Consider the following 27,339-nt stretch of genomic DNA (forward strand, 5'->3'; position numbering starts at 1 on the left):
ACTTATTTTTTAAATTAAAAGTTTAATTTTGAATAATAAAACTTTTTAATTGACCTTGCCAAATTTTTCCATGTCCTCAAATGCTCGTCTAACTCATTCTACACCAGTTGGACCAAATTCTTCATTTAACATATCACCTCCAAAGGATCCTGCTTCTCTTGATGCTGATTATCATAATGAGCCAACCTTTTCGCCTCAAGTCCTAAATGGTCTTCATCGTTCCCAAAATCAAACTCCAACTTCTCGCGCATCATTTCCTGGAGGGATGACTACACCTGCAACTCCATCTTCGTTTTGGGGAGGCTCTTTGGAAGATTTTGAAGTTTCTCGAGTTTCTTTGTCTTCTGTGAAAACTCCAGAAACATCAAATGCAAGAGTTATAACAATGTCACCTGTTTCAACATATTCGACGAATTATCCTTTTGATGGTTCATCTCTTACAACCGGAATTCAAAAAGACATAACTCACCCCTCAAAGCAACCTCTTCCACCGACAAGCATACTTCCACCGAAACTACCTCCAATTGACTTTGAAAGGGATGAAATATATTTTCCAAAAGAAGAACTTTCACATTTCCCTTCTCCATTAAAGGAAGCAGACGATCATAATTACGATATCCTTGGAGAAAGTCCAGCAAATACAATCTATTCTAGTCCATCTCAAACAAAGAATAAATCAAACGAACATTCAAAAATATTGCAACCTTCGCGAGATGTTTCTTCTCCTGAAAAGTCTGTTCGAGACAAAGATGACAAAATCAATGATAATTCTCACGAACCAAAATCAACTTCTTTTTCTGATGCGCATGTTAAACCTTCAGATACAAATGGGTTTGAAATGGCATACATTGGTGAAAGGAAAAACGAAGGGCAAAATGTTTTGCATCAAAAAAACCCGGAAATGTTAATGAGTCATGAAGATATAGCCTCTATTAAGAGCAAAGCAAGTTATTCAAATTCAGAAAAGGATGTAAGTGCATTTGAAGATGGAGGGAAAATTAGAAAGAAAGCGAAAAAACACTCGAAGAAGAACGAGAATGAAAAATCGTTGGGGCTCAAAAATGAACGAAAACATTGTGAAAATAAAAAACCAGTTGAAGGAAAAGAGGAAGAAGAAAATTCCGATGAGAATATTTCCGAATTAAAAAATAATCATCTCAACAAGGTAAAAATTGGAGCTAAAATAAAACACAGGAAAAATATTTCCCAATACAAGGATAAATCTGAAGAAGACGAGGCTGAACCAGAAGAAGAAGAGAAAGATGAAGAAGAGAAAACGGAAAAAGAAGATAATAATGAAGGGGATGAAGATTATACTGATGATTATATTGATGATGATGACGACGACGATGAAAAAGAAGACGATGCCAATGAGGAAGAAGAAGAAGAAGAAGAAGAAGATGAGGATAATGATGATGAAGAGGATGAAGATGATGAAATGGAAGAAGAGGAAACAAACAAAAGCGAATATGGCAGTCAGCACGATTCAAGTGAAAACAAAGAAGACGAAGCAGATGAAACAGAAGAAGAAGAAGATGATGATGACCAGTCTGCAACTGAAGAGACCAATGGAAAAAGTGAAGTGGAAGACTCCAAAGATGAAACGGATGAAGAAAGCGATGCTGATACGTTCACTAACGATGACAACGATGATAATGAAAATAGAGAATATGAAAGCTCTGATGAGAAAGCTGAATCAATCAAATCGAAAAATGCAAAAAGAAAGAGGAAAAACAATCGTGAAAATGAGAGCTTTTTAGAAAAAAGTGTGAGGCTGCGACGAAATGGAAAAAAAAAGGAAGCAGTGATGGAACTGTTCCTCGCAGAAGTTGACGAGCTAAGAGAGACGCTAAGACGCAAAGAAGAAGCTTTGGACAAAAGAGAAAAAATGTTGAAAACACAAGAAATAAAGCAAAAAAATGCAAAAGAGAAAGCAGAACGAAGAGAAAAAGACAACGAGCCCAACATTCTTAAAAGCAAATTGGAAGATGAAAACGAACCTGAAAAAGAAGAGAAAAGAAAAACCACAAAGGCAGAAAATGAGCTTGATGAAATAACACAACAAGTGATTGAAGATACGATTAAGAGTGCAGAAGCAGAGTGGAGAGAAGAAAGACAGCTATTGAATGACTCATTTGAAGAAGAGCTAAGAAAAAAGAACGAAGAACTGCAGAAAGTGAAAAGTCAGCTGAAAAAAGAGAAGGCCAATGGAGAAAGGATGAAGCAATGGGTAGACACTCTCAAAAAGGAGAAGAAGGCAGCTGTCCAGGAAAAGGAAGAATTGAACGAAAAACTGCAGGCTATGCAGAAGCGTTCTGGAGTGTTAGAAAGAACAGTGAATGTGATGAAGAAGGAAAAGAAAGAAAAAGAAGAGGAGGTAAAGAAGAACGAGGAAGAAAGAATTCGAGAAAAAGAAAGTATAAGAAGAGAAATGGAGAGAATGAAAGCAACTCTTCGAGATAAAACAAAAGAAGACAATTTGTTGCGACAAGAACAGCAGCAAGACATCGAAGCAAAGGCAAAGGAGATCAAAGAGCTTCGTAAAAGAATGCAAGAGCAGACAGAACAAATTGCGAATCTGCAACAAAAGCTTTCGACGACGCAACATCAAAAAGATGAGCTGTTGAGATTTTTGATGAAAAAAGAGGAGCAGGAAAAGAAGGAGAAGCAAGAAGCTATCATGAGAATAGCCACCGAAGAAAATGAGCAACGAAACGAACAAAAGAAGGTTCTCGAAAGAAATGAAATGGAAAAAGATGGATCAGACTCATCGTCGTCTGCAGCGGTTCCACAATCTGAGGTTGAAAAATCTACACAATGCACTCAAACAGACTTTCCAGAGAATGTCCAGCCAGAAAAGAAAAGAAAAGTGACCTTCCAACAAAATTCCTCACAGCCCCAGTTTGAAAGCAATGCAATTGAAGCATCAACTGCAGGTACTACTTCCGATGCGGAGTTATCTGTTCCCTGTTCTCCTCCTTTCTCGTCTTTTGCATCTTCTCCAACATGTAAACAGCCGCATTTTCAGTTGCAACAATCATCTGAACAGTCAAGCATGACTGCAATTCCCGCAGAATCTCCAAAAGAACAATATTCTTTGGCAGCCCAGAGTTATCCGTCGGTCTCCTCAACTTCTGTACCTGCTGTTCCATCCTCATACACTTCATCTGAGCATCCAATTACCTTAGAACTGAATAAGAATTCTTTAGCACAGCAAACATCTTATCTGCCTTCTTCGACACAACCCACAACAGACAATTCAGTTCCAGATGGATGTTTCCCTGCGTCTCGCTCCAATGACGAAAGAAACGAGATCGTTCATAATCACTCATTAAATCATCATCCTCATAATTACCAGCATTTGCCTGCTTATGCTACATATCCAGCCAACTCGGTGGAACAAACATCACCAAAAACGCAAATGAACCTTCAACTTCATTCGCAACACATTCAATCTGTTCCGACCTCTGATTCTTTATCTGCATCTTCTTCATCTTTCACTCGCCCCAATATGTATTCCTCTGATACAATTGCTGCTTCAACACAGCTTGACTCTCAGCTTCTCACAGTCACAGCTGCACCTTCCCATCCAGCTAACATTCCAACAGCCATTCCGCCTCTTTCTTCGCCTGAAGCGCTTTTTGTTCTTCCAACAACATCCTCTCACAGCATCGAACCTTTCCTCATTCGCGAACCATCATCTACTTCGTCTTCCCTCCCAGCTGCTGATCAGCCGCATTCTGTGTCTTCAGCACTTCCACACTTCCCTTCATACACACAAATTTCCGATGAACCCCCTCCAAAACAAAGCTTAGCACATCAGAAAGATTCGAACATTCATCAGATAGAGAGCAATTCAGATGGTTTAACACAAGCAGCTCAACCTGAGTCTCCAAAGAAGCTTAATTCTACTGATCATACACCAAATAGAAAGCGCAGAACATCCAAAAGATCCTCCAGCAGACATCATCGACATGCTCACTCAACGACACGAGACCCAAAAGAAAAGGAGCAAATGCCTCGTGTTCTTTCGCAACCTTCTTCTCCAACGAAGCAAGCTGTTCCAGAGACTTTCAATCATCAAGAATCGCATCAAAGGAGTGATCGAGAAACAGAAATTGAAAGAACCACAAAAAAACAGACTTCTTCTTCTCCTTCAAAGAATAAACTTCGATCAAAATCGCCTGAAATTTCAGCATCATTTTTACCATCTTTACAAAAAAAAGAGACGATCGTCGATTCTTCTTTGGCAGGCAATCCAGCGACTTCAAGCACCTTGAGGCATCAATCAAATCCAGACCACATACGAATCTTGAATGCAGTTATCCCGATGATGGGAGACCTCGCTGTCAATTCACCTGCTGACCCTTCTCTCGATATGTCAACGCAAAGTGCAGCTTCCACCAATTCTGGTTTGTCTCCTCACTCGCTCGCATCTTCGCTCGCCTCTCTTTCCCCGTTCATAGGATCGCTTCCCGAGACCACTGCCTTCACACAGCATGTATTCCTACAGCTTCTGAATGCTCTATTTGCAGAAGATATTCCACCTGCAACACAAATCGGTAATGTTGATGCGATGTGCGGAATCCATGTGATGGAAGAGTTGGAGACTCTGTGCATCGAGAAGAGGAGAAGAGGAGAAGAGAAACTTGAAAAGAAGGAAGAAGACGAAAGGACGGTGAGCCAAAAAGATATACACAAAATGGAACCCACATGTTTTGGAGCTCGACTGATGAATGTATTACTTGATATTTCTGAGGTCAATGCAATTAGCAAACCATGGGCGCATCCTCTTTCAGGATCAAGGCCAACTGATAATATTCATCTTCCACACGAAACTCGTTCACAAAAATCTCATTCAAATGTTGTCTCTCCATTTTCTTCTCCCAAAAGACAGAGGAGATTAAATGCATCATCTGCATCACCCCCACAACGTCTCCGTCAGGTGAATTCAACAGATGAAGAACCAAAAATGATAGCATCGCTGAGACGGTCTGTCGCATCGTCAAAGACATCGTTCATTAACCAAGGTCAAGCTTCAGCAGAAGCATCGGCCACTTCTTCGTCTTTTGATGATTTTGGTGAAGAAGAAAAGCACCGCTGGTGTCTCACTCTGCTTTCATCGCTCTTGCTGCTATGGCTAATACCAATGCTACACAAGAATAGACGATCAGATGCTTGGACAGAGCTGAAAGCGTCAGAAACTGACAGCATTTCTTCATCTTTCACACCTTTCACTGAGCGATCGATCTCTTCGGATGCAAGCTCTGCCTCTGAGCAAAAGACGGAGAAAGATGACTGCAACGAATTATTGTGTATTTGCTTAGAAAGGATTAACAATTGCATTCAGTACGCGCCTTCTGGGCTTGTTATTCCTGAATTTTTCCACAATCACGGTATCGCTTTCATTTCACCTCTTCTTCTTCACTCTCGAAAGCCAACAAGCACATCAACATCTTTTCATTCCACTTCATTCATTTCATCTCTCCGAATTGTCAGAAAGGCTTCTTTGATCCTTCTCTCACTGGCACGTTTTACGCAACCTTCTTTGACTCTTCCTCCACCGCTTCTTCCTTCAGCATCGTTTGCATCGTCATCGTCTTCCTCTCATTCTTCTTCGTATTTTCTTGCTACCTGTTCATCTGCCTGGCTCCAAACTCTTCTTTATCGTTGCCTCCACCGTTGCTTACGATATAACTTTTCTGTTGAGTCAGAAGTAGCACCTTCTCAGGAACATGAGAACATTGGATCTCAATCCAAATTAATGCTTTCTAATGGTTACGGCGAAGCTTCATTTGATGAATCAGCTAGCCAGTTGAATGATGACATCATTAAGTCGCTGTGCATCATCATTGAAAGAACGACAAAGTCTCATGAAATTGTGCGTACTCTCCCGACTAGAAGCAGATTGTTGCGGCTTTTGTCAGAATATCTCAGGGTAATTGAACACAATACAAGAAATACACAAAATTGCAGTGAATCTCTTTCCAGAGAGCAGACTCTGCTTCTTGCTAATCTAAGGTCCATCATTCGTAATCTCACTCTTTTAGATTAATAATGCTTCAAACAAAATTGCCCAAACTTTTCAAATAACTGAGAAGAGTTTTTTTTACTTCAATAATAATACATAAAAAGATGAAATGGAATTCATATTTGAATTTTTTATGGAAAAAAATCCATGAAATGTTTAAATGTGATCCTAGAATTGAAGTGTTCAAGTGGATTTGTGAGATGTTTTCTCAAAGAATATAGCACAAAATACAAATGCAAAGAATATATAAAGCAGCATACATGTTGCTTTGGAAGACTATGCTTTATTATTCGAGATGCAGCAGCAGTGTCCAGATTTGAATGAGACAACTGAGGAAACACTTTATAAATGATATGTTTTAATATTGCATTCAACAATAATTCAATAATATTTGTTTCAGACCTCTTTGAGAGTGGGGATCCTGCCTCTGCAAGCGAATGAAAGCTCTTTGTACATCTTTTTGCCGCGGATCAAGTATCGTTGCTTCAAGTTCACGTCCATCCAAATGCAATAGCACTTTTAAATATATACTTATATATATAAATTGATTGATGATGCAAACTGTCTGTAAGCGACAAAATTGTCTCTGCCTTCAAAAGATTCAAGTGAGCTTGATCAAGAGATGAAGCCGATTGAATTAGTGCATCATCTTGTAGAAACGAGCTTGTTTTTTCAAGTTCAGAAAGATATTTTGTTGCATCAGAAAAAGAAAACGAACTTGACATTCATAAATTTTTTATAATTTTTATTATTTTTGAAAATTTTTTTATTTCAAACAAGATGTATTTCGTTAAATAAATAACATTTTTGATTGTCTAGTTCATAATGAAATAAAAGATCAAAGAATCTATAATTATTTGATTTAGAGTGTTTTTCCAATCCTTCCAAATGATGAAATTCTTTGGTTTTGCAATTTTTGTATTTTTCGTTTTTCTAAAAGCATTGTTTCGCAAATATAAAGGAAAATCCACTCCAAAAGAAACAAAATCTCTGGGGGAAATTACAGCTGGGGTTTGTTGCATTTTCGTGTTCTTATTGCAATAATCTTATCAATAAGCTATCTCAAAGGGAAAGTTATCTTGAAGCTGAAATAGAAAAAAAGAACAAATGCATAAATGATATTAAAGTAAAAATGCAACAAACAAATTCACAACAACTGAAAGCTCAATTAAAAAATCAGGCTTTACCACTTTTGAAGCAAAGAAAAACGTTTGATGTTAAAATGATTATAATTTTGTTCAATTAATTGTTCCGATGTATTGTATAGACTTGAATCACAACTTAATGCATTACGAGTTTGAAATATTATTTTATAATGAAAAATTGTTGATTCACTTTGATTCAAGACTCAAAACATGACTATTTCCTCTGTGCAATACTCCACTGAAAGCGCACAAGCTGCTGCTGAAACAGTTTGTAAATGTCTTGGATTTTCATTTTTTGCACATATACTTTTTATAAATTAGATGTCTGCTCTCAAAGTTGCTCAAAAGGAAATGGAAAAGCAATTTAAGTCATTTTCACCAGATAAAATGGAAGTTTGGCGATTTTTAATTTAATTTATTTTTTGACTAAGCATTATAAATGTGAAGAAAATGCTAGACAAAATGTCTGGTATGCTTGAAAGAACTGAAGAAATAAATGAAATAATCGGAAGATCATACGACACAGACGTATTTGTTGATGAATCGGAATTAGATGCAGAACTTGAAATGATGGGGGATGAACTTTTAATGGATACAGGATCCGTGCCCTCTTTGCTGTCTGCTGAAATTGATGGTTCATCCAGCAATGCTGCTTCATCGCCTGAAGATGGCAGCAATGGTGGAGATGGAAGTCATAGTGGTAGCTCTGGAGGAGGAGGAGGAGGAGGAAGTGGTGACGGAGGTGCTGCATGTGGAGGTGGCCCACCTAAAGGTTTGTAGATAATAAAAATGTATTTGCTTTTATTTGATGTGCACATATTTATTTGATAGATGTAATTGATCAAGAGTTGCAAAATCTCAGCCTTCAATTGTAATTCACTTCAACTTCAAAAAAAATATATTTATCATTTTTATTTTTATTATTATTTTTTTGATTTGAGTTGTATTGATTTGATTTGATTTTTGTTTTGATTTTCTTCTTCTTTTGGTTTGGCTATTTGTTTTTAAGCTTATTGAACGAATGCTATTTTGAGGAATAAAATTGTCGATTTTTCAAAATAACTTTTGAACATGTTTTATACAAATTTTATTGAGTAAAAATTCCAAATTTGAAAGATTATTATAATAGTAGTTAAGAAATTTTTTGAGTTCTTTTTTTTTATATTTTATAATTATATCTTTTTATTGCATAAAAGATTGATATGTTAAAATTTACGGCATCTTTTTATCAAAGGTTATTTTTTTTGAAATAAAAATAATTGCAAACACTTTTATTCATTTGATCCTTTACTATTCTAAAGTATTAAATTCCAAAAACAGACGAAATTTGTTTTATGAAAAGCAATGAACTTAAAAGTTATTTTCTTTTTTTCGATTCTAATTTCTGTTGGTTAGATCACAGAAGAAATACAAGAGCGGCATTCGTTTCCTCAAAAGTCAAGCCCTTGTTTCGTTATTCTTTAATAAAAAACTGATTTTAGTTAAGCAAGGGAATAGGTGTTGGACTGCAATCTTTTCAATTTGTCGGATTATTAACGATATTTGAATAATTGCGATATTTTTTGTTTGATGGACTTTAAATAGTTAATTGGATATATCTTACAATAAATAAAATGAATTCATTAATTTATAACAGAACTGAAGATGAAATTCAAGAGCTGTCCCCTGTAAATAAGTTTTCAAGTTTGTTAATTTTCACAATTGTTTTAGAGGCACATATTTTTTGTACCAATTATTTTCTAAGAATTGTTCACTGAGCTGGAGTTTTGTGTTGAAATTGACCAGAAAGTTAAAATCGAAGAAATAAATGGACTTATGGAAGAGATAGGAAAAGAAGAATTTCGATATTTTTTCACAACAGAGCTGTTCAACAGAATAGACAAAATGATTGGAAAAAAGGAAAATATTAATGGAAACTGCACTTGCCTTGCTGAAGCATGTCGGGTATTTCAATATAATGAAGGGCATCCACAGTATTTTTTTTGATTATTCTTCATTGAGCAACAGATTTGAGAAGATGATTGCTGATGAAAATGAGAAGAAAGAAAGGAAAAATGAAAATCTACTGTTTGATCTTTGTGAATGTTATCTGATACTGAATGAAAACTTCGTTTCTGACGAATTGTTTACTGTTTGTTTTCGCAGCCTTCTTGTTGTTGCATCGAACAAAGAGGAAAACGAGGAAACACAAAAGGAAGTGGAAATGGCATTTCTTGCTTTGAGCTGCATTTTTGGATTTTGCGTATGAGAATTTCCGTTTAGCTTTTTGAGTTATTGTGTTTTCTTTTACTGACTTTAATTAGAAAACGCAAGAAGAACTTTTCAGGGAAAAAATCAAAGAAATTATCCACTTCCATCAGGAACGTCACAATCTTACACGAATTACCCATCAATCGGCTTGGCAGTTTTTGATTAACCGGACTCCTTTCAAAGAAAGAAATTTGGAAGAAGTAATTGTGGATGAGCTACACTTTGCGAGAGAGGCAGCAAAAGAATTGAAAGAGCTATCGAAATCCATTGATTGGAAGAAAAAAAAGAAAAAAGTGGAAAAGATGAGAAAGAAGAGCTTTCTTTGTTGAGATGGCTTGTAACGCTTGTGAATTATTTTCTCTATTGTGGATCGAGGAACGAAGAATCTGAACTGCTTATTAACAGCATTATTCGAGTGTTCCGAGCAGCAAAGAATAATCACAGAGATATATGCAATCAATGCATTTATTCCTTGGGAAATGCAGCGATAAATAGATTTGTGAAGATTGATGCCTTACTGAAAGCCAAGGCAATTGATGTTGTTTTGGAGGAATTTCAGCAACAAACAGTGGATTACAAAATTGCGTATTACGGCTTGATGTTTTAAATGACAGTTTCAAGGCAATTGAAAGGAAAGGATAAAGACGAAAAAAGAAAGCAAAAAAAAAAAGAAAAGAAAAGAAAAAAAGAAAAGAAAAGAAAAGAAACAAAAATGGAGTTACTTGAATAGATGGAAGAAGAAAGATACGATGATGTCATAGCATGCTTTCAAGAGATAATTAATTTTCTTCACAGTAAATTTTATAATTCTTTATCATTGGATATTTCTGATTATTTTGTGAATGCTTGAGGAAATGATAAGTTATTTGGTTTGCAACAAAATAATATGTAGATAAATATTGCTTTGTTTGCGTTTTGCGAGCAGAAGTATAAATGTTTCAAAGCCATTTTTTCAACATATCTTTGATTGAAACTTAACAACAAAAAAATATGAAAAATACAAATGGTTGTTCATTTGTTTTTTTTTTTATTTATTCAAAAATCTTCTTTAAATGAATTGTTTCTTTCTTGAAAAAAAAATTCACCTTTTATTTGTTCTGTGAATATCTTTAACAACGTTTTCTGCGCATTTTCATGATAAATGTATTTTTCTTTATGCTTCCTGTGCTTTCTCCAACCCCGAATAATTTTATAAAAATTGAAGAATGAAAGGGAAATGTATCGAGTGTGACTGTAATGCATGTATTTAATGAGAATAAAATGAAGAAGAATCCTGAGGATGAGAAATTGCAATTAAAATACAATTATAATAATAATAAGCTGTAAATGCTTCTCATTTGAAAAGCATTCCCTCCAATTCCTTACGAGGTTGATTTGTGTCTCAGAAAGGAAAAAACTACGTAAGATAATGCTTTCAATCACTCATTTTCTCTGGAAAACAGCAACAGACTTTCTGTCGATCACTGCTAACTGATTTTCCGGCTTTCCGAAAGGCAGCATCCGTGATGCTTCTGTGTTATTTTGGATTTCCCCTCCTTTGATCTCCCTGCGATTGTAGAACGTATCATTAGCTTCTTTAACAAAAAAAAACTGTGTTTTCAAAAATATCTTTTCTTCTTTTTCTTATAAAACGATTTCGCCCTTCTTTCATTTATTTCCTTGTTGTTGGTCTTCCGTTTTAACTTAAACTAGGTTTGGTTGTTTTACAAAGAACAGTCAAGTGTGCTGAAGATGAACAAACTTGGATATGCTCTTTTCTGATGAAATGCGAATTTGTTGAAAGATATATGAGTAATTGCAATTCGCAACTTTAGTTGGAGTTGAAGCGCTAACCGTAGGAAAGTTAATATGGACTGCAGGTGCTCGGAAAAAGATTAATATCAGCTTCAAAGTGATTTTCCGAGTTGATCAAAATTTAAGTTGCAAGCCTATTTGAACGATTGAAATTGTTTTTCGTTTTTTATAGCAAATAAAGCACAATTAAGTTGTCCTGAGCAATAACATTCATGAAAATTTCCGAGAATTTTGGTAGTAATCGGTCTGAGTATCATTATATGTCAGAAATTATAAAAACTTAAAATCTCTAAAAATAGGCATAGTTCAACATCCAGAAAATCACGTCAAAATAAGCATACATTGTTTATTCAAGAAGTGCATTTTCATTGTCCAACGTTGAAATTATTGCAACTCTCAAATACTCCAGATTAAAAGAATTTTCACGCAGTTATGATGAAAGGTCCAGGATTTTTAGCGTTGAATAATTGTCTAATATGACCCAGATATTCCAAATGGTAATTCGAGGAGGAACAAAAGTGTCTGTTCTTCAAACAAAACGGGTTTATAATGAATGCAAAGGAAAAGTAATAATAAAATCGCTCAAACTGGTTATATGCAATGTAGTTGTAAATAACATGCAGATGACTACTCAAATATTCAACTAATTAGCAAAACGTCATCATCTAATTAGCGGTGCTGTTGTTTTCACATAATGAAGAAATGTAGTATGTAACATGATCATAATTTTCATCAAAATGAATTCTTGATAAAAACATTTCATTTTCACAAGAAAAACTCTTTTCAAAAAGTGGAAGATGACATTGTATGGATTTTTGACCATTTATGATTTGCTGAATAGAAAATTCTCATTTTAATTTGAACTTGAAATATGTTCAATTATTTTAGCCTGGCTATTGTAAAGATAAATGAGAGTATTGGTAAAGGGGTCATGCCTGAGAAGGACGGATTAGACGAATCCGAGTTATCAGAGGGCTGTGCGTCTCAGAGTGTTTTGTTTGCACGATTTACTGAGGCTTAACTCTGAATATTGTCCAATTAAAAAATTTTGACTAAGTAGGAAACGAAAAAAAAGTCCGTCTAAATTATTAACCCCACAAGTTAATGTTTTAAAATTCATAGATATTCTCTTAAACCTTTTGAAGGGTTTTTAACGTATGAATGATTGAATATAAAAACATTGAAAAAAACTTTAACGACGGATGATTGGAAAGCCTTAATAATACCATGGATGAAGTACTACCCCCCAAATTAATTTTGGGAAAGGAAAAAATAAATGGGAATTTGAGGGAATCCAATGTGGGAAAAAGTCATAAAGGATGAAACTTTTTTGAATCAAAAATAAATAATTTCAAAAAATAAGTTTCTATTCTTCTTTTAAAGGAGTTGAAAGAAACATTTTCAAAAAGATGATGATATTAATCAAACAGATTAAGTCAAAACTTTTTTAAAGTTAATTTTTGAGTCAAAAAAATTGACACAAGTCAAATGAAAAATTGGGTCAAAATTGACCAAAAGTTAAAAATGTTTCTGACTGCAACAAATGAGAAGAAAGAAACATTTTCAAAGATGATGAAAGCATGTGCTAATCAAGTTCGATATGGTTGCACATTGTTAAAGTCATCATTTCTTTGAAGTATTTTTGACTCAAAAAAAGACACTTTCAAAAAAAGTTTCTAACTCCAAAAATAGAAAAAAAAGGGGAAAAATTAAGGAATAAGTAAGAAACAGGCACGTGGGGTGGGGGCCGCGCGACAAACGCGGCAAAAGGGCGGGGAGCGTAAGCGACCGAACTTTTGCCGTGTGGCGCGTCGGCCATTGGGTGGGACTCTTTCCAATCAGAAAAGGCCTTTATTTTCTTTGATTTGACACCACCAAATTGTTCCTCTTGCTATGTTCAAATATGAAGGTTTTCAAATTTTTGTTGAAAATTTTTGCCCCTCCCCCCTCGAAATCCTAAAAGTTTATCTTTTATTCTTTTTTTATAAACTTTATGTGATTTTCTTCTTTTTTTCGCGAGATGGATGAATATCTGCGCGCAGGAATGATGTGCGCAGATTTCATCCAGCGAGCGCTACCGGAGCAGTAGCGCGAGTGATGTGACCCTGACCTCGCGGTTAGCGAGAAAATTTTGAAAAATAAGGAAAAAAAGAGGTCATTTTCTATTGAGAAAATTGATTTTTTTGTTTTATTTTTTTTGGAAAAAATACAATATTTTTCTTATGAAATATCTTTTTTACTACTTATCCCCTCTCATCTATTGATATAATTTTTATTAAAATCTAATATGTATTCCTCATGCTGTCATCATTTTTTATTTTTTTTAACTTTATATTTTTTTTTAATTTTTTATTTTTGATGAAAATTGGATAGAAGATATATGATATGATAATATTAATTGTGATGATATAATTGAAAGAATATTGTTAGTTGTGGTTGAATAATAATGAAAAAATAACATTCTGAAATATCAACAAAAATAAGATACTTTTTTGTTTGCTCAGAACCAACCATCAATATCAGTATTCTTATATGTTATTATCATCTTTATTATATATATTATATTATATAAAATAACCAATTGAATTCAACTTTTCTTTGTGATGTTATTATTTTTTTAATTTTTTTTATTTTTGATATTATTTTTTTATCTCAACAACTGACTTTTTCTTTCTATTGAAAAAATTCAACAATAATGATATTATGATATTGTATATAATATAATTTTTTAATGTTAATCTGTCCATCAAATTTGAAGATAAAAAAATAATTTCAATTTTTTGTTAAAAACAATAAGAAAATTATTTTTTTTATTTTTACGGAACTTTCATTCCATCTCAATTTTTATATCAAATAAATAGTATTCATATAACACATCTCTATTATTTTTATTTTTAATATTAAAAGAAATCCTCTTGAGAAATAATTTTTTTAACCAAAATTTTCAATCTTAATTAATATTTTTCTTGTTATTCCATGAACAGATAAATTTGAAAATAATATTATGTATAGGTTATGAGGGGTGTGGAATGTGTTGGTGTATAGTGAGATTGGTAACAAACTGTTTTTGAGAAGTCGAATTCTTAACATAGAAAAATGGTTTTGATCTAGATCAAACTTTTTTTAAAAAAATTGATATTTTCATAAGAAGTAGGAATTAGTGGTTGATGAAAAGTTACGTATATGGGTAATAATATGAGGGGAATTGATTGGTGTGAAAATCAGAAATTAATTGATTCAAATTGTGGAATGATATGTTAAATAAAATTTTTTCAGTCAAAATTTACTTAATTATTTTTAAAATATCTCGATGAATAAATTTTTCTAAGTTGTGAGACTTTACAGGAGTGTTAGTTGGACCAATTGTGAATTTTTGAAGTCAAGGTCAAAAATTCGAAAAATGCGAAATTTTTCATTTTTTCTGATTAAGTTGAATTTAGCTCAAGTTAGTCAGAAAAAATGAAAAATTGGTGAAAATCGGTTTTTATGAAAGTTGTGATCGAAAGTTATGAAAACACAAAAAGTTCGGATAATTCACGAATAGTCCGCTGAATTTTTTTCTCGGGCCAGATTGGTCTGGTTAGTGAGAAAATGTGATATGAAGATTTTGACTGAAAAAGTGGTGATCTTAGATCAACGACCGAAAAATATGAGGTCTCAGATTCCTTTGATAATTGGCAGGTGGCAAGGACGTGGGCCCCTTATAAACATACTCGAATCTAAATTTTTTCTACCGAGCGGTTGTGGCAGGGCAGTGCGGACAAGTTGGTCATTTTGACTGAAAAAATGAAAAAAATTTTTTTTCTCGAAAATTTCAAAGTCGATTTAAAATATGATTAAACACATGAATGTGAGTTGTAATGTTGTATATTGGTGATTTTTAATTGGATACACTTATCTGTAGTTTTTGAGTTATAATCGAATTTTTGAGTGAAAAAGGTCATTTTTGAGGTAAATCGAGTATAACTCCAGAAGTAATGGCCAGATAATTTTGATATTAATGTATGATATATGTGCATATAGTTTGATAATAGCATGCATATGGGTGTTGGTGGCGGGTGTCTGGCAGGCTGTCCAGAAAAGAAATAAATTTTTTGACTTTGACTGGGGGTGCCTGGTTGGTGAAGTCACAGAGAGCGAACCAGGGGCAAGTGGCTGAATCGAAACACATATGACCGGCACAGTAACCCATGCCCGGATGTGGCCAAACGGCGTTACGATCGGCCCAGTGGTTGCTGAGAAATTCCAGCGGCTAGTTGTTTTGAGTTCGGTTCTGATTTTTCACATAGAAAAATGACTTGGGGGTATTGACTTGGTGATGCTGTGGAGTGTGAGAGGAGGGCAAGTGATCGGAGTTAGAGGGATATGTTGGGGAATGTTAGTAGATGTGAAATGTGGTGTAATTGCTAAGAGATTGGCCCAGTGGTTATTTCTGCACACATCAGTTAGTATATTTTTCCTTTAAAAATTGAATATTTTCTATGATAATTTTTCTATGTGATTTTGACTGCCCGACCTCGAAGTGCCATCTTTTTCGAAAAACTCACAGACTCAATTTGAGTTTGACTGAAAAAGGGGTTGAGTGGAGGATATCTGTGGAAGGGCTGATGGGCAGGGCTGGCAAAGGCCACAGGGCAAGTAGCGAGTAAGGCGGGCTATGGGCTGGGCCTATGGCTGGGCAGGCCCTGTGGCTTGGCCTGGCTCTATTCCACATATACTGTATTTCCCCAGTGAGAAAAAGTGAGTGAGGGTGGTGTGTTGGAAGGGTCGTGGAGCTTTACTGGTGAGAGCCAGAGCTCCAGAAACAAAAGTGACAGTGTGCGCACAGACTGTGGCTGCATGCTGGGCAGGGTGCTGCTGGGCGTCTCTGGATCCTTCTGGCTGGGTGGGTCAGACACTCACTTTTTTCACTGGAAAGACTGACTGGAAAACCATCTTCATCGGGGTGTATCTTTTTATCGGTCATAACTTACAGCTTGGCTGATGTGGGCAGAGTGGGCGTGTGGGCAGTGGCTACAAGGCTGGGTGGTGGGAGTCTGGCTGGGCTGGCTGGCTGGGCTGTGGTATAAGAAAAAGAAGGTGAAAAATGACTGGGCCAGCCATTGAGGCACCCCATCTCTTTCAACGAACCTATCTCCTCAGGTGTTGGAGGGAGAGCTCCAGAAACAAAAGTGACGGTGTAGCGGGGGACCAGGGCTGTGCAGTGGGCGGGGTCTGGTTTGTGGGCTGTGGGCCGGGCCGGCTGGGTGGGCTGTGCACTGGGTTTTGTTCAGTCACTTTCATTGAAAAAACCTCAAATATGGAGAATGACCCCGGGTGCCCAGACAAGAAAATCCATCTTTTTCGAAAAACTCATAGACTCAACTTTACTACACTGAGGTTTCCTCGATTTTTGTGACTTTTGATACTAGAAATACACTATGAAAATGGGGTGTCTGAAAAACCTGCTTTGATACTAAAAAAGGGGAAAATTACACTACGCCGAGGTTTTTGTGTCGTAGTGTAATAAGGATGATTTTGATACTAGAAATTTGAGCTCCTAGGAAAAGTGACTAAATTACACTACACTTCGAAAACCTCGGCGTAGTGTATTTCGAGGTTTTTGATACTAGAAAATTTTGTCTATGTAATTTCTCTATGAAAAATACACTGTGGACCTTTCATGTTCACAGACTCATAGCGCCTCAGGGGCAAGTCAGCGAAACTTCTCGTTGCCATAGAGGGTCTCGCTGCACACTCGCTCTACACAATGGTCGCAACCCTGAATCCATCCTATGTGATGCCCTGAAGTTACACACCAAATACTCATATCTTTCCTATCAAAAACCCTTTCTCAATGATATTTTACACTATGGACCCTGTATATTCCATGGGTCATAGGGAACTACCTTTAAGAGCTGGAAAGTTCTTGATGCCATAGGGCAAGTAGCTATGCTCTTGGAGTATCCAATGGTAGTAATATCTTTGCCCTCGGTCCATATGCCTTTTCATTATACTCAATATACTGACATTCATATATGATTTTTTCACTTTTTTCATAGGGTACCCATTGTGTTCCCACTGTCATATCTTTTTATCGGTCATAACTTACAGACATGCCAATGGTGCTGTGGGGTGGGCATGCCCTGCAGGTACATTGTGGCACACATTCGGCTGGTGGGCTGTGGCTCGGCTGAGGGCTGTGCCAGAAAAAGTGAGTCTTTTCCATTGACTTTTTGAGTGACTTGGACGCTCCTCATTGGCTGGCCTGTAGCGAATCACACAGGAATCTGGGAAAGTTCTCGATGCCATAGGGAAACTCGCTCCACACTTGCTCTATCCATTGGTGCTATCGCCATTGCCACTGCTCAACTTCCCTTATATCTATGGTCGATATACTAGTATCCTTCCTATGAAAAACTCCTTTTCAATGAAATTTTACACTAGGACCCCCTATGTTTGTTGGATCATAGCTCCACAGGGTTAAGAGCTGGAAAGTTCTAAATGCCATAGAGGGTCTAGCTGCACACTGTGCCTAGCCAATGGCAGTATCCCCATCTGGCTCCTATGTAATGCCACACCACTACACTCAATATACTACTATCTTTCATATGAAAAATACACTGACAAAATATTGACTGGGAACTCTTATGTTCCAGCCCTTGTAGTGCCTCAGGCTTGAGAGTGCGAGACTCGAAAATGTTATAGAGGGTCTAGCTATACTCTCCCTCTATCCAATGGTAGTGGTAGGATAACAACCTCTCTATTTGCTTTGGAGCCATAGGCAAAATACATGAACTTTTCATAGAAAAAGTGACAGACCTCCCCTGTGTTCCCGCTCTCATATCTTTTTACTGGTCATAACTTACAGCCAATCTGATATCACTGCAATGTGCCTACACACTGTGCCTACAATATGGCACACATCCAGTGTCTATGCCCTGCCTGTGTATTCCACTACAGCCATTACACTCACTTTTCATAGGGAAAGTTGACTCAGACCCCCTTATGTTCCAGCCCTTGTAGCTTGCCAGGCTTAAGAGCTGGAAGGCTGGAACAAAAAACCAGATGAAAGGCAGTGAGGGCATACACAAGGTGGTGTGGTAGTGGCAAGGCTTTGGTGTGTCCCCATCCCAAGAAACACTATGGAAGGATACTAAAAATTTAAACCTAGTTTGAACCTAGTATCATTTTTGGGGATTTTCACTAGGCCGAGGTTTTCGCGACGTAGTGTATTTGGGGCACTTTTGATACTAGCCGATATTTTCTAGTATCAGTATACTCTTTATTACACTACGCCGAGGTTTTGGTGGCGTAGTGTAATTTTGAGATTTTTTAGTATCAAAGCAGGTTTTTCGATGACCTCGTTTTTGTAGTGTAATTGTAGTATGAAAAAAGGAAAAAAACGCGAAAACCCGGGCGTAGTGTAATTGAGTGTATGAGTTTTTTGGAAAAGATGGTGTTTGTAGTGCGGGCTATCGGGGATTTTTACGGAAGTATACTTAGGGGGACACCCCCCGAAAAAATTTTTTTTCTGACTTCATTTTTTTTCGACAAAAGTTGTCTGGTGAGGATAGTCTGAGCCAGGGCTTATGTGATATGGGGTTAGTATAGAAGTGTGACTTGTATATGAAACTCCATAGGAAAAAAAGTGGATTTTGAATGAAAAATTTATATAGGGGGCTGTCTATTAGACTGAGGGATTGTGTAATAGTGGTCTATTGTATATATATGTATATAGTATTATGTCATATGTATAGCAAATAGGTGAGTAGGCTTGTATGTTAAGGAAGATAGTATATGGTATTTGAATGGGAATAATATGTATATGTCTCTTTGAATGAAATACCTTGCATGATTATACAGAAACTCACTGAGTGAAGTATAAATGAAGGTGGTTCAAAAAGAGTGGGTTTGTTGGTTCTGATAAGAATGAAAAGCAACATGTGATTGTATATAAGGGCATCACAATACATGTTTTATGAAAACATCTTCTGGTAGCAATGGCTGATCAGATGGGTCGAATAATAAAGTGAGTTGTTTGAATCTTTGAGTCTGATGTGTAATAATGTTGGATGAAGAGGTTTGGATGACTCTAATAAAATCGATGTGTCTGAGAAGTTGTTGTGAGAGAGTGCTATGCTAGTAGTGAATGTGTGTTGTGAGGCAGTATAGTATATGGTTATGTGTTGTGAAGTAGTTTGATTTGGATGCAATGAATCCATCTTGGAGAACTGCTTGATTTTAGAAAAGCAATAATGTGGGGATGTGTGTGAAAGTGTTGGGGTGTTTTGTTGTTGGAAATACATGTATGTTGACTTGTTTGAATATTGTAGAAAAGAGTACTTCATGAAGTCGAGACCTTGTCTATATGTATGGTGTGGTCGATATGTATATGTGTATATCATTGATTGAGTTCAGATGGATTGTTATTGCACAATGGAGTTTGGTTGCCTAATATGTGGGGGTTTGGTTTGACTATCGAGAGATAGAATGTGACAATGATGAAATCAAAATGAACAAATGTTTTATTGTTTGTTTGTTTGAAGACATAAATGTCATGTTTCTATTTGTTGAAAGTATTTGAACTGTTACAATTATTTGCCACTTTTTTTACAAGGTGAAAATATAATTGTGAGATGCGAATGAAAAATCATATTGTAATGATCTATCAGAGCTTTTTTATATTATCTGTTTTGATGATGAGAAAAGTGTTTTGATATTGAGATTACATTGTGATAATACAAATATTAATGATTATGATTGGATGACTTAATAACTATAAAATCAGTTATTAAGTTGATCTGAAAGAAAATAATGTGTTAATATTTGAGAAGGGAAAATATTGTGTCTATTCTTAAAATATCATCAACATGTTTGTGAATGGTGATGTTTTAATAATTATGACTAAAATACTATATTATGTTGTGTTTAACAAAACAATATGATATATATTATTTTATATTAGAAAAAACATTAGTTAAAATTTTTAATTAATGTTTTTTCTTTTTATAAATGTATCTGGTCGATTCTGCCAGTAGTCATATGCTTGTCTCAAAGATTAAGCCATGCATGTGTCAGTATAAATAACTTGTATTTATGAAACTGCGAATGGCTCATTACAACAGTTATAATTTATTTGACAATGACAATGTTATATTTTTGATAGAAATATAATTTACTACATGGATAGCCGTAGTAATTCTAGAGCTAATACATGCGAGAATTCATTTTTCTTTTTGTTTTTCGGAATGGAAAGAAGGGTGGGTTTGAAAAAGATCCGACTAGGTGTTTTCAGCAATGAGAAAACCTTGGGGAAGGATTGTATTTATTAGATCGAAAACCATTAGGAATAGTTTAAATGTTTGATTCTATATGGATCAAAAACTTATTTCGGCACAGGCGGATGGTGTTCTTTCGGGGATATTAATTACCTGTGTCCATTGAGAAAGATAATGGTGATTCATGATAAATGTCGAATTGCCAGGGTGGGTTAAGAGCCCATCGTCTTGGCAATGTGTCATTGAAATTTCTGACCTATCAACTGATGATGGTAGGATAGAGGCCTACCATGGTATTGACGGGTAACGGAGAATTAGGGTTCGATTCCGGAGAGGGAGCCTGAGAGATGGCTACCACTTCCAAGGAAGGCAGCAGGCGCGCAAATTACCCAATCCCAATCAATGACGTATATGGGGAGGTAGTGACAAAAAATAACAAAGCGGGGTATCTAATGGTATTCTGCTATTGGAATGGTTTCAATGTAAATGCTTGAAAGAGAAACAATTAGAGGGCAAGTCTGGTGCCAGCAGCCGCGGTAATTCCAGCTCTAATAGTGTATACTAAAATTGCTGCAGTTAAAAAGCTCGTAGTTGGATTTTGGAGTTTTTAATTGTTCGAGGGGGCGAGATGTTTCTCTATACTTAGTCCTGCTTCATTTTTCTTTTTTTTAAATTAGCTTTCGGGTTGATTTAGAATTTGGAATTTGAAGTGATTGGAGGGTATTAATGAGGGGATATTTGAAAATCATGGTATTGTTTTTAATCTTGCATCAAGATTTATTTCTTGTTGTTTGATTGACTCAATATCTTTCAAGTATCTTATGCTTGCCTTGAATTTGAATAACCTCGAATCCCTTTTTGGAGAAGTCTTTGGGCTTTTTCAAAAAAGGGGTAAATGTTTTCGAAATTATTAATATATCACTTAAATGTTGATTTATATTAATCGTTTCTCTTTGTCAAAGAAGAGGAAAATTTCGGAGAGTTTACTTTGAAGAAAATGGAGTGTTCAAAGCAGGCGTTTTTTTTGTAATGAAAGAAATTCGCTACTGAACACATTAGCATGGAATAATAAAATAAGACACCTGATGTGTTTTAAATTTGATAATGAAAAAAAATAAGGAAACTTATTTTGTTTTTGTTATCAAACACATTCGAGTCTTAAACAAAATGAAAGGGGAATTTATTTCTCTTTTGTTTTGTTTATCGATTTGAGTTTTATTGGTTTTTGAAACAGGTGTAATGATTAAGAGGGACAGTTGGGGGTATCTGTATTGCATAGTCAGAGGTGGAATTCTTGGATTTATGCAAGACAAACAAGTGCGAAAGCATTTACCAAGGATGTTTTCATTAATCAAGAACGAAAGTTAGGGGATCGAAGGCGATCAGAAACCGCTCTAGTCTTAACTATAAACGATGCCAACTAGGGATTGGAGGGAATTTATTTTTTTAATTCGCTTTTCCAATTTCTATCTTTCGGGATAGGTGGAATTTATCACTAGAAATAGTGAAGTGAGTTTGCTTTTAAAATTATAACAAAAAAATGAAAGAGGTAACTTTTGTTATTGTCGTTTCTTTTTTTGTTTTTAAGCCCCATCAGCACCTTTAGAGAAATCGATTAAGTCTCTGGGTTCTGGGGGGAGTATGGTCGCAAGTCTGAAACTTAAAGAAATTGACGGAAGGGCACCACCAGGTGTGGAGCCTGCGGCTTAATTTGACTCAACACGGGGAAACTTACCAGGTCCAGACACGGGAAGGATTGACAGATTGATAGTTCTTTCTTGATTCCGTGGGTGGTGGTGCATGGTCGTTCTTAGTTGGTGGAGTGATTTGTCTGGTTAATTCCGATAACGAACGAGACCTCAACCTGCTAAATAGGGTGATAATTTTGAAAAGTGTCTGTAAGGTGGCTTTGCGATTTTTTTCTCAGCCGTTCTCTCTCGGGAGGATTGTTGAGAAAGTCGGGAAGTTGTCTGAGATCTTTTAATGGTTAATATTGAAATATATATTTTGAGATAGCTCATTAAGCTTTCAGGATGGATTTGTTTTGAGCAGTTTCGGCTGTTTGGAAGAAGTTTGTTTTGGAAGTGAGTTATTGAAATTATCATTAAAATATTTCGATATGGATTGTAATTCTCTTTTAGTTATTTTATTCTATCATGGCTCTTCACGGGGTTGTGGTGGAAGGCTAATGGGGCTCTGGATCTATATTCGAACCTACTTAGAGGGACTACCATGGTTGCACATGGGGGAAGCATGAGGCAATAACAGGTCTGTGATGCCCTTAGATGTTCTGGGCCGCACGCGCGCTACACTGATAAAGTCAACAAGTTGTTTTTGGGTGTGTTAAATCAAAAAAATAGTGTTTTTTGTTTCAGGGCTTCTTTATGGGGCTTTGAAAGGGGGATGCTATTTTTTAACACATGCAATTCCCTTATCCGAAAGGATTGGGTAATCTTTTGAAACTTTATCGTGATGGGGATTGATCTTTGTAATTTTGGATCATGAACGAGGAATACCTAGTAAGTGCAATTCATCAGATTGCGCTGATTACGTCCCTGCCCTTTGTACACACCGCCCGTCGCTCCTACCGATTGAATGATCAGATGAAATGTCTGGATTGTTGGATCTTGTGAGGGTTTCGATTCTCTAGGATTTAATTAGAAGGACAGTAAATCTTATTATTTAGAGGAAGGAGAAGTCGTAACAAGGTTTCCGTAGGTGAACCTGCGGAAGGATCATTAACGTTTATATTTAACAATTAAAACAATTTGATAAATTTAAAAATAATAAAGAGGTTAATAATGATTATGAACGATATAATATAAAAAGAAGTTTTTTTAATAATAGAAAAATTAAAAAAACTTTTGGCAGTGGATATCTTGGCTCTTGTATCGATGAAGAACGCAGCAAAGCGCGATAGCTAATGCGAATCGCAGAAATCTACGAGTCATCAAAATTTTGAACGCATATTGCGGTTTCTCAGTTATTTCTATAATTGAGGGACCATGCTTGTTTCAGAATTGGTTATAAATTTATTATAAATCTATTTAAATCAAAATAGATTTGTTTTTTATTATTTTTGAGATTAAATTTTCTATTATGAAAATATAATCTTTAATTATTATTAATAATAATAATAATTTCTTTTTCAAATAGAAATTTTAATATTAAAATAATATTGAAATATTAATATAAATTTTAATATTAAATGAAAAGAAAAGGAATGAAATAATTATGATTATCAATCTGAAATATCAAGCAAGATTACCCGCTGAACTGAAGCATCTTAATAAGCGGAGGAAAAGAAACTAACGAGGATTCCTTTAGTACCTGCGAGGGAAGAAGGAAAAGCCCAAAGTTAAAATCTTATTATGAGTTAGTTGAGAAGGAAGGCAACTTTTGACTTGGCTAACAATTGATAGAAAGTAATAAGAGTTGTACTTTAAAGATGTAATTTCTCTTGGGGGTCAAACTCTGAGAGATTAATGTCAGTGACGGGAATATGATTTAGAGATCAAAATTTCTATTTTTGTTTTTGGAAAGGAATGCCGGAGAGGGTAATAGCCCCGTTTATATAGTAAAAAGTAGATCTCGATTCCTACTGAAGGAAGATGTGGCAGGGTCAAACTTGTCATGGCTTTTTTTGGTTTAAATGTCACGGTTGGACATTACAATCATAGAGTCGGGTTGTTTGAGATTGCAACCCTAATTGGGTGGTAAGCTTCATCCAAGGCTAAATATTGACAAGAGACCGATAGCGAACAAGTACCGTGAGGGAAAGATGAAAAGAACTTTGAAAAGAGAATGAAAGTAGTGCTTGAAACTGCCAAAAGGACAAGCGATATAAAATTTAGAAAGTGCAGAGATGTTTTTATTAATATAATTAAATTATTTTCTTATGGACATGGAATACTAGAGGGTTGGTGTATTGTGGCCTGAGTGACTTGTAAGCTTAACTGTAAAGTCGGGGGATACATATGAATAGTAATTTATAATTGTTATTGATATCTGATATAAACCCGTGCTTATAAGGATATAAAAGAAAGGTGTAATAGCCGAACCACTTTGCTCAGGATAGCATCATTTCCCTTCTCTTCATATAGGCTGTAAAAGGCTTGTATGGATGAATGTTAAACATAAGAATGCGGTCAATGGTATTCTATAGTTTTGATAATAACCGAAATCCACATAGGAGGAAAGGTGGGAATAGACATTATTGAATATTGTCAGGTTTTTTATTAAACTTGATGATTTCCTATTCTGTTATAATCCTGAAGCAAGACTTACCTATTGGATTCGATACAGGGATAGAATACTTTGTAATAAGTATCTGAGAATATGGATTGGTTAAAGATATCAGATACGGGATGGAAATATCGAGAATACCAGAGTTTACATATATTAGTTCTGGGATGATATTTTTCAATTTATTCCAAATTTTTTAATTAAATCAGATAAGTTGAAGAAGAAACTTGTTTTCTTTTTCTTCATATTTGGTTTTTTAAAAGATTTGTTTCATTGGGGAATGGTAACATTTCTTTTGTGAATTAAGAATAAATGGTAATATTGTCTTATTTATTAGTGAACTAATTGATCTTAAATATGGCGATTCTAATATCGATTTCCTATTCCAAATAAGAAGAATTGACTTTGTTGATGCGCTTTATATCGCCCCGTCTTGAAACACGGACCAAGGAGTCTATCAGATATGCGAGTATTCGGGTGGATAAAACCCAGGGATGCGTAATGAAAGTGAAGGGGATTATTTGGAAAGCCCTTAAATGTGAAGGGGTTATTCGCCGAGAGGGTAAATCCTTTTGGTGGAGATCCTGGCAACATTGACCAACCATAAAGTTTTTGTTAAAAGGTAGTTTTTTTGGGTAAAACCAGGCTGCTTTTCTTATGGTTTGAGTTATAGCATATCTGCTAGGACCCGAAAGATGGTGAACTATGCCTGAATTAGGGTGAAGTCAGAGGAAACTCTGATGGAAGCTCGTAGCGATACTGACGTGCAACTCGTTCGTCAAATTTGGGTATAGGGGCGAAAGACTCATCGAACCATCTAGTAGCTGGTTCCCTCCGAAGTTTCCCCCCGGATAGCAGGAGCTTATAATGAAAGAATGTTTTGTCAGGTAAAGCGAATGATTAGAGGTCTTGGAGAAATAATTTCTTCAACCTATTCTCAAACTCTAAATTGGCAAGGTAATCTTTTAGTGTTCTATTGATGAAGCTGGTAAGAAGGCTTGTAGAATGCTATTTTAAGGAGTCTGGACGTGCTGATTGTTTTGGTTTGCATTTTAAGAAAACCCTAAACATCCGTAGGACTCCGGTAGTCTTTATAAGGATTTGTTTTCTACTACTCGAAAAAGTTGTTTGAAAATCTTTTAGATAAACTTTGATTAACTAATAAAAAGAAAACCCATATTTATTTCGAAAAATAATAAGCTCTTAGTGGGCCATTTTTGGTAAGCAGAACTGGCGATGCGGGATGAACCGAACGTCATGTTAAAGTGCCTAAATATATGCTCATATAGATACCAGAAAAGGTGTCAATTCATTTTGACAGCAGGACGGTGGCCATGGAAGTTGGTATCCGCTAAGGAGTGTGTAACAACTCACCTGCCGAATGAATTGGCCCTGAAAATGGATGGCGCTGGAGCATATGTAATAGCGATGATACTTATACATGACTAAGCTATGATAGGGAAGTTATAGCTTATGTAGGAGGGCGTGTCGATCAAAAAGGAATAAAAAGGTATTTTGGGGTGATAGGGAAATTTATTTTTCTATTGTTCTGGATATTTTTTTAATAAGTTTTGAAGTTTGTATGTGAATACAAATGGAACGGTCGATAGTGCTGATCTTGGTGGTAGTAGCAAATATTCAAATGGGAGGACCTTCCCAAATGGGGTAATACTTTGAAGACTGAAGTGAAGAAAGGTTCCATGTGAATCTCATTGAGACATGGGTTAGTCGATCCTAAGGTATCGGTTAAATACCGTTTGTTTTCTAAAAATATTCTTATGAAGTTGAGAGACTTTATAAGTGTGATATATTTATAGAAATCGAAAGGGAAATAGGTTAATATTCCTATACCGAAATAATAAAGAAAAATTTGGTTTCAAAAGTGAATAACTTTTGGAATAACACTAAAAAATGTGTGGAGAACAAAAGCGGTAACGCAAAGAAGCCTGAACTCATCGGTAAACATCCCGGGAAGAGTTTTCTTTTCTTCTTAACGACTGATGAAGCTATATAATTAATTTATAAGTTATAAGTTACTTGCTATAGCGGTGACCATGAAAACGATTTATTCGGAGAAGTGGTTACCCAGTCGGAAGAGCCCCTCAACTAAATAAAAATGCAGTTTAGAGAAACCCTCGGAAGAGGGTACCTTTTTAACTGTATTTGAGGTCTTGTATTTCATTATACAGGGATGCAAGTATTATTTGGTCTGGTGCATGTTTAACGATCCATGAAACTTCAGGGGACTGATATTATTTTTTAAGAATTTGATTTTCACACTCGGTCGTACTAATAACCGCAACAGGTCTTCTAGGTGAGTAGCCTCTAGTCAATTAGAAAAAAGTAGGTAAGGGAATTCGGCAAAATAGATCCGTAACCTTGGGAAAAGGATTGGCTCTAAGGGTTGAGCCGTTGGGTTCTGGTAATATAAAAGGGGGGAGAAAATGGGGCAACTTGTTTTCTTTTTCTTTTTTGGTTGGGTTTATTGAATGTAATATGGAAAGAGGATTTTTTTGAGATGATTTTGATTTGGGGGTCAAACTCTAAGTTGAAGTTGTTTTGGAAGGGTCAGTTCTGCTATATGAAAAGATAGATTTGGACTTTACCAGAAGTG

At 35.7% G+C, this 27,339-nt stretch overlaps 5 protein-coding genes across 5 annotated transcripts; 4 read left to right on the forward strand and 1 right to left on the reverse strand.

The window, feature by feature from the left end:
• Positions 1-70: 70 nt before the first annotated feature.
• Positions 71-6,055, forward strand: MONOS_12381 (uncharacterized protein; the record flags this gene model as incomplete). The annotated part of the gene is made up of 1 exon (XM_067864998.1): positions 71-6,055. One exon carries the CDS (start codon positions 71-73, stop codon positions 6,053-6,055), a length of 5,985 nt encoding a protein of 1,994 aa, XP_067720712.1.
• Positions 6,056-6,214: 159 nt separating this feature from the next.
• MONOS_18196 (uncharacterized protein) lies at positions 6,215-6,756 on the reverse strand (the record flags this gene model as incomplete). The annotated part of the gene is made up of 4 exons (XM_067871191.1): positions 6,215-6,238; positions 6,292-6,371; positions 6,434-6,547; positions 6,594-6,756. 4 exons carry the CDS (start codon positions 6,754-6,756, stop codon positions 6,215-6,217), a joined length of 381 nt encoding a protein of 126 aa, XP_067720713.1.
• Positions 6,757-6,897: 141 nt separating this feature from the next.
• On the forward strand, positions 6,898-8,449 carry MONOS_12382 (Vacuolar protein sorting 60B (Vps60B)). Its single transcript, XM_067864999.1, has 8 exons — positions 6,898-6,935; positions 6,993-7,042; positions 7,089-7,240; positions 7,299-7,326; positions 7,378-7,443; positions 7,498-7,569; positions 7,624-7,948; positions 8,008-8,449. The coding sequence occupies exons 1-8, from the start codon at positions 6,920-6,922 to the stop codon at positions 8,049-8,051; spliced, it is 753 nt and encodes a 250-aa protein (XP_067720714.1). The 5' UTR covers positions 6,898-6,919; the 3' UTR covers positions 8,052-8,449.
• A 340-nt stretch (positions 8,450-8,789) lies between these two features.
• Positions 8,790-9,592, forward strand: MONOS_12383 (uncharacterized protein; the record flags this gene model as incomplete). Its single annotated transcript, XM_067865000.1, has 4 exons — positions 8,790-8,859; positions 8,921-9,120; positions 9,322-9,418; positions 9,480-9,592. 4 exons carry the CDS (start codon positions 8,790-8,792, stop codon positions 9,590-9,592), a joined length of 480 nt encoding a protein of 159 aa, XP_067720715.1.
• Positions 9,593-15,877: 6,285 nt separating this feature from the next.
• On the forward strand, positions 15,878-16,326 carry MONOS_18197 (uncharacterized protein; the record flags this gene model as incomplete). The annotated part of the gene is made up of 3 exons (XM_067871192.1): positions 15,878-15,939; positions 16,015-16,109; positions 16,196-16,326. The coding sequence occupies 3 exons, from the start codon at positions 15,878-15,880 to the stop codon at positions 16,324-16,326; spliced, it is 288 nt and encodes a 95-aa protein (XP_067720716.1).
• Between the last annotated feature and the right edge of the window lie 11,013 nt (positions 16,327-27,339).

This window comes from Monocercomonoides exilis, assembly GCF_001643675.1.
Source record: "Monocercomonoides exilis strain PA203 chromosome Unknown scaffold52-633478, whole genome shotgun sequence".
Taxonomy (NCBI): Eukaryota; Preaxostyla; order Oxymonadida; family Polymastigidae; genus Monocercomonoides; species Monocercomonoides exilis.

What these genes read in the sequence shown, in the direction of transcription:
- MONOS_12382 (XM_067864999.1), top strand. An exon ending in TGGGGGAAATTACAGCTGGG is followed by an intron (nt 7,043 to 7,088) that starts GTTTGTTGCATT and finishes CTTATCAATAAG; the next exon opens with CTATCTCAAAGGGAAAGTTA. An exon ending in CACAACTTAATGCATTACGA is followed by an intron (nt 7,327 to 7,377) that starts GTTTGAAATATT and finishes CTTTGATTCAAG; the next exon opens with ACTCAAAACATGACTATTTC.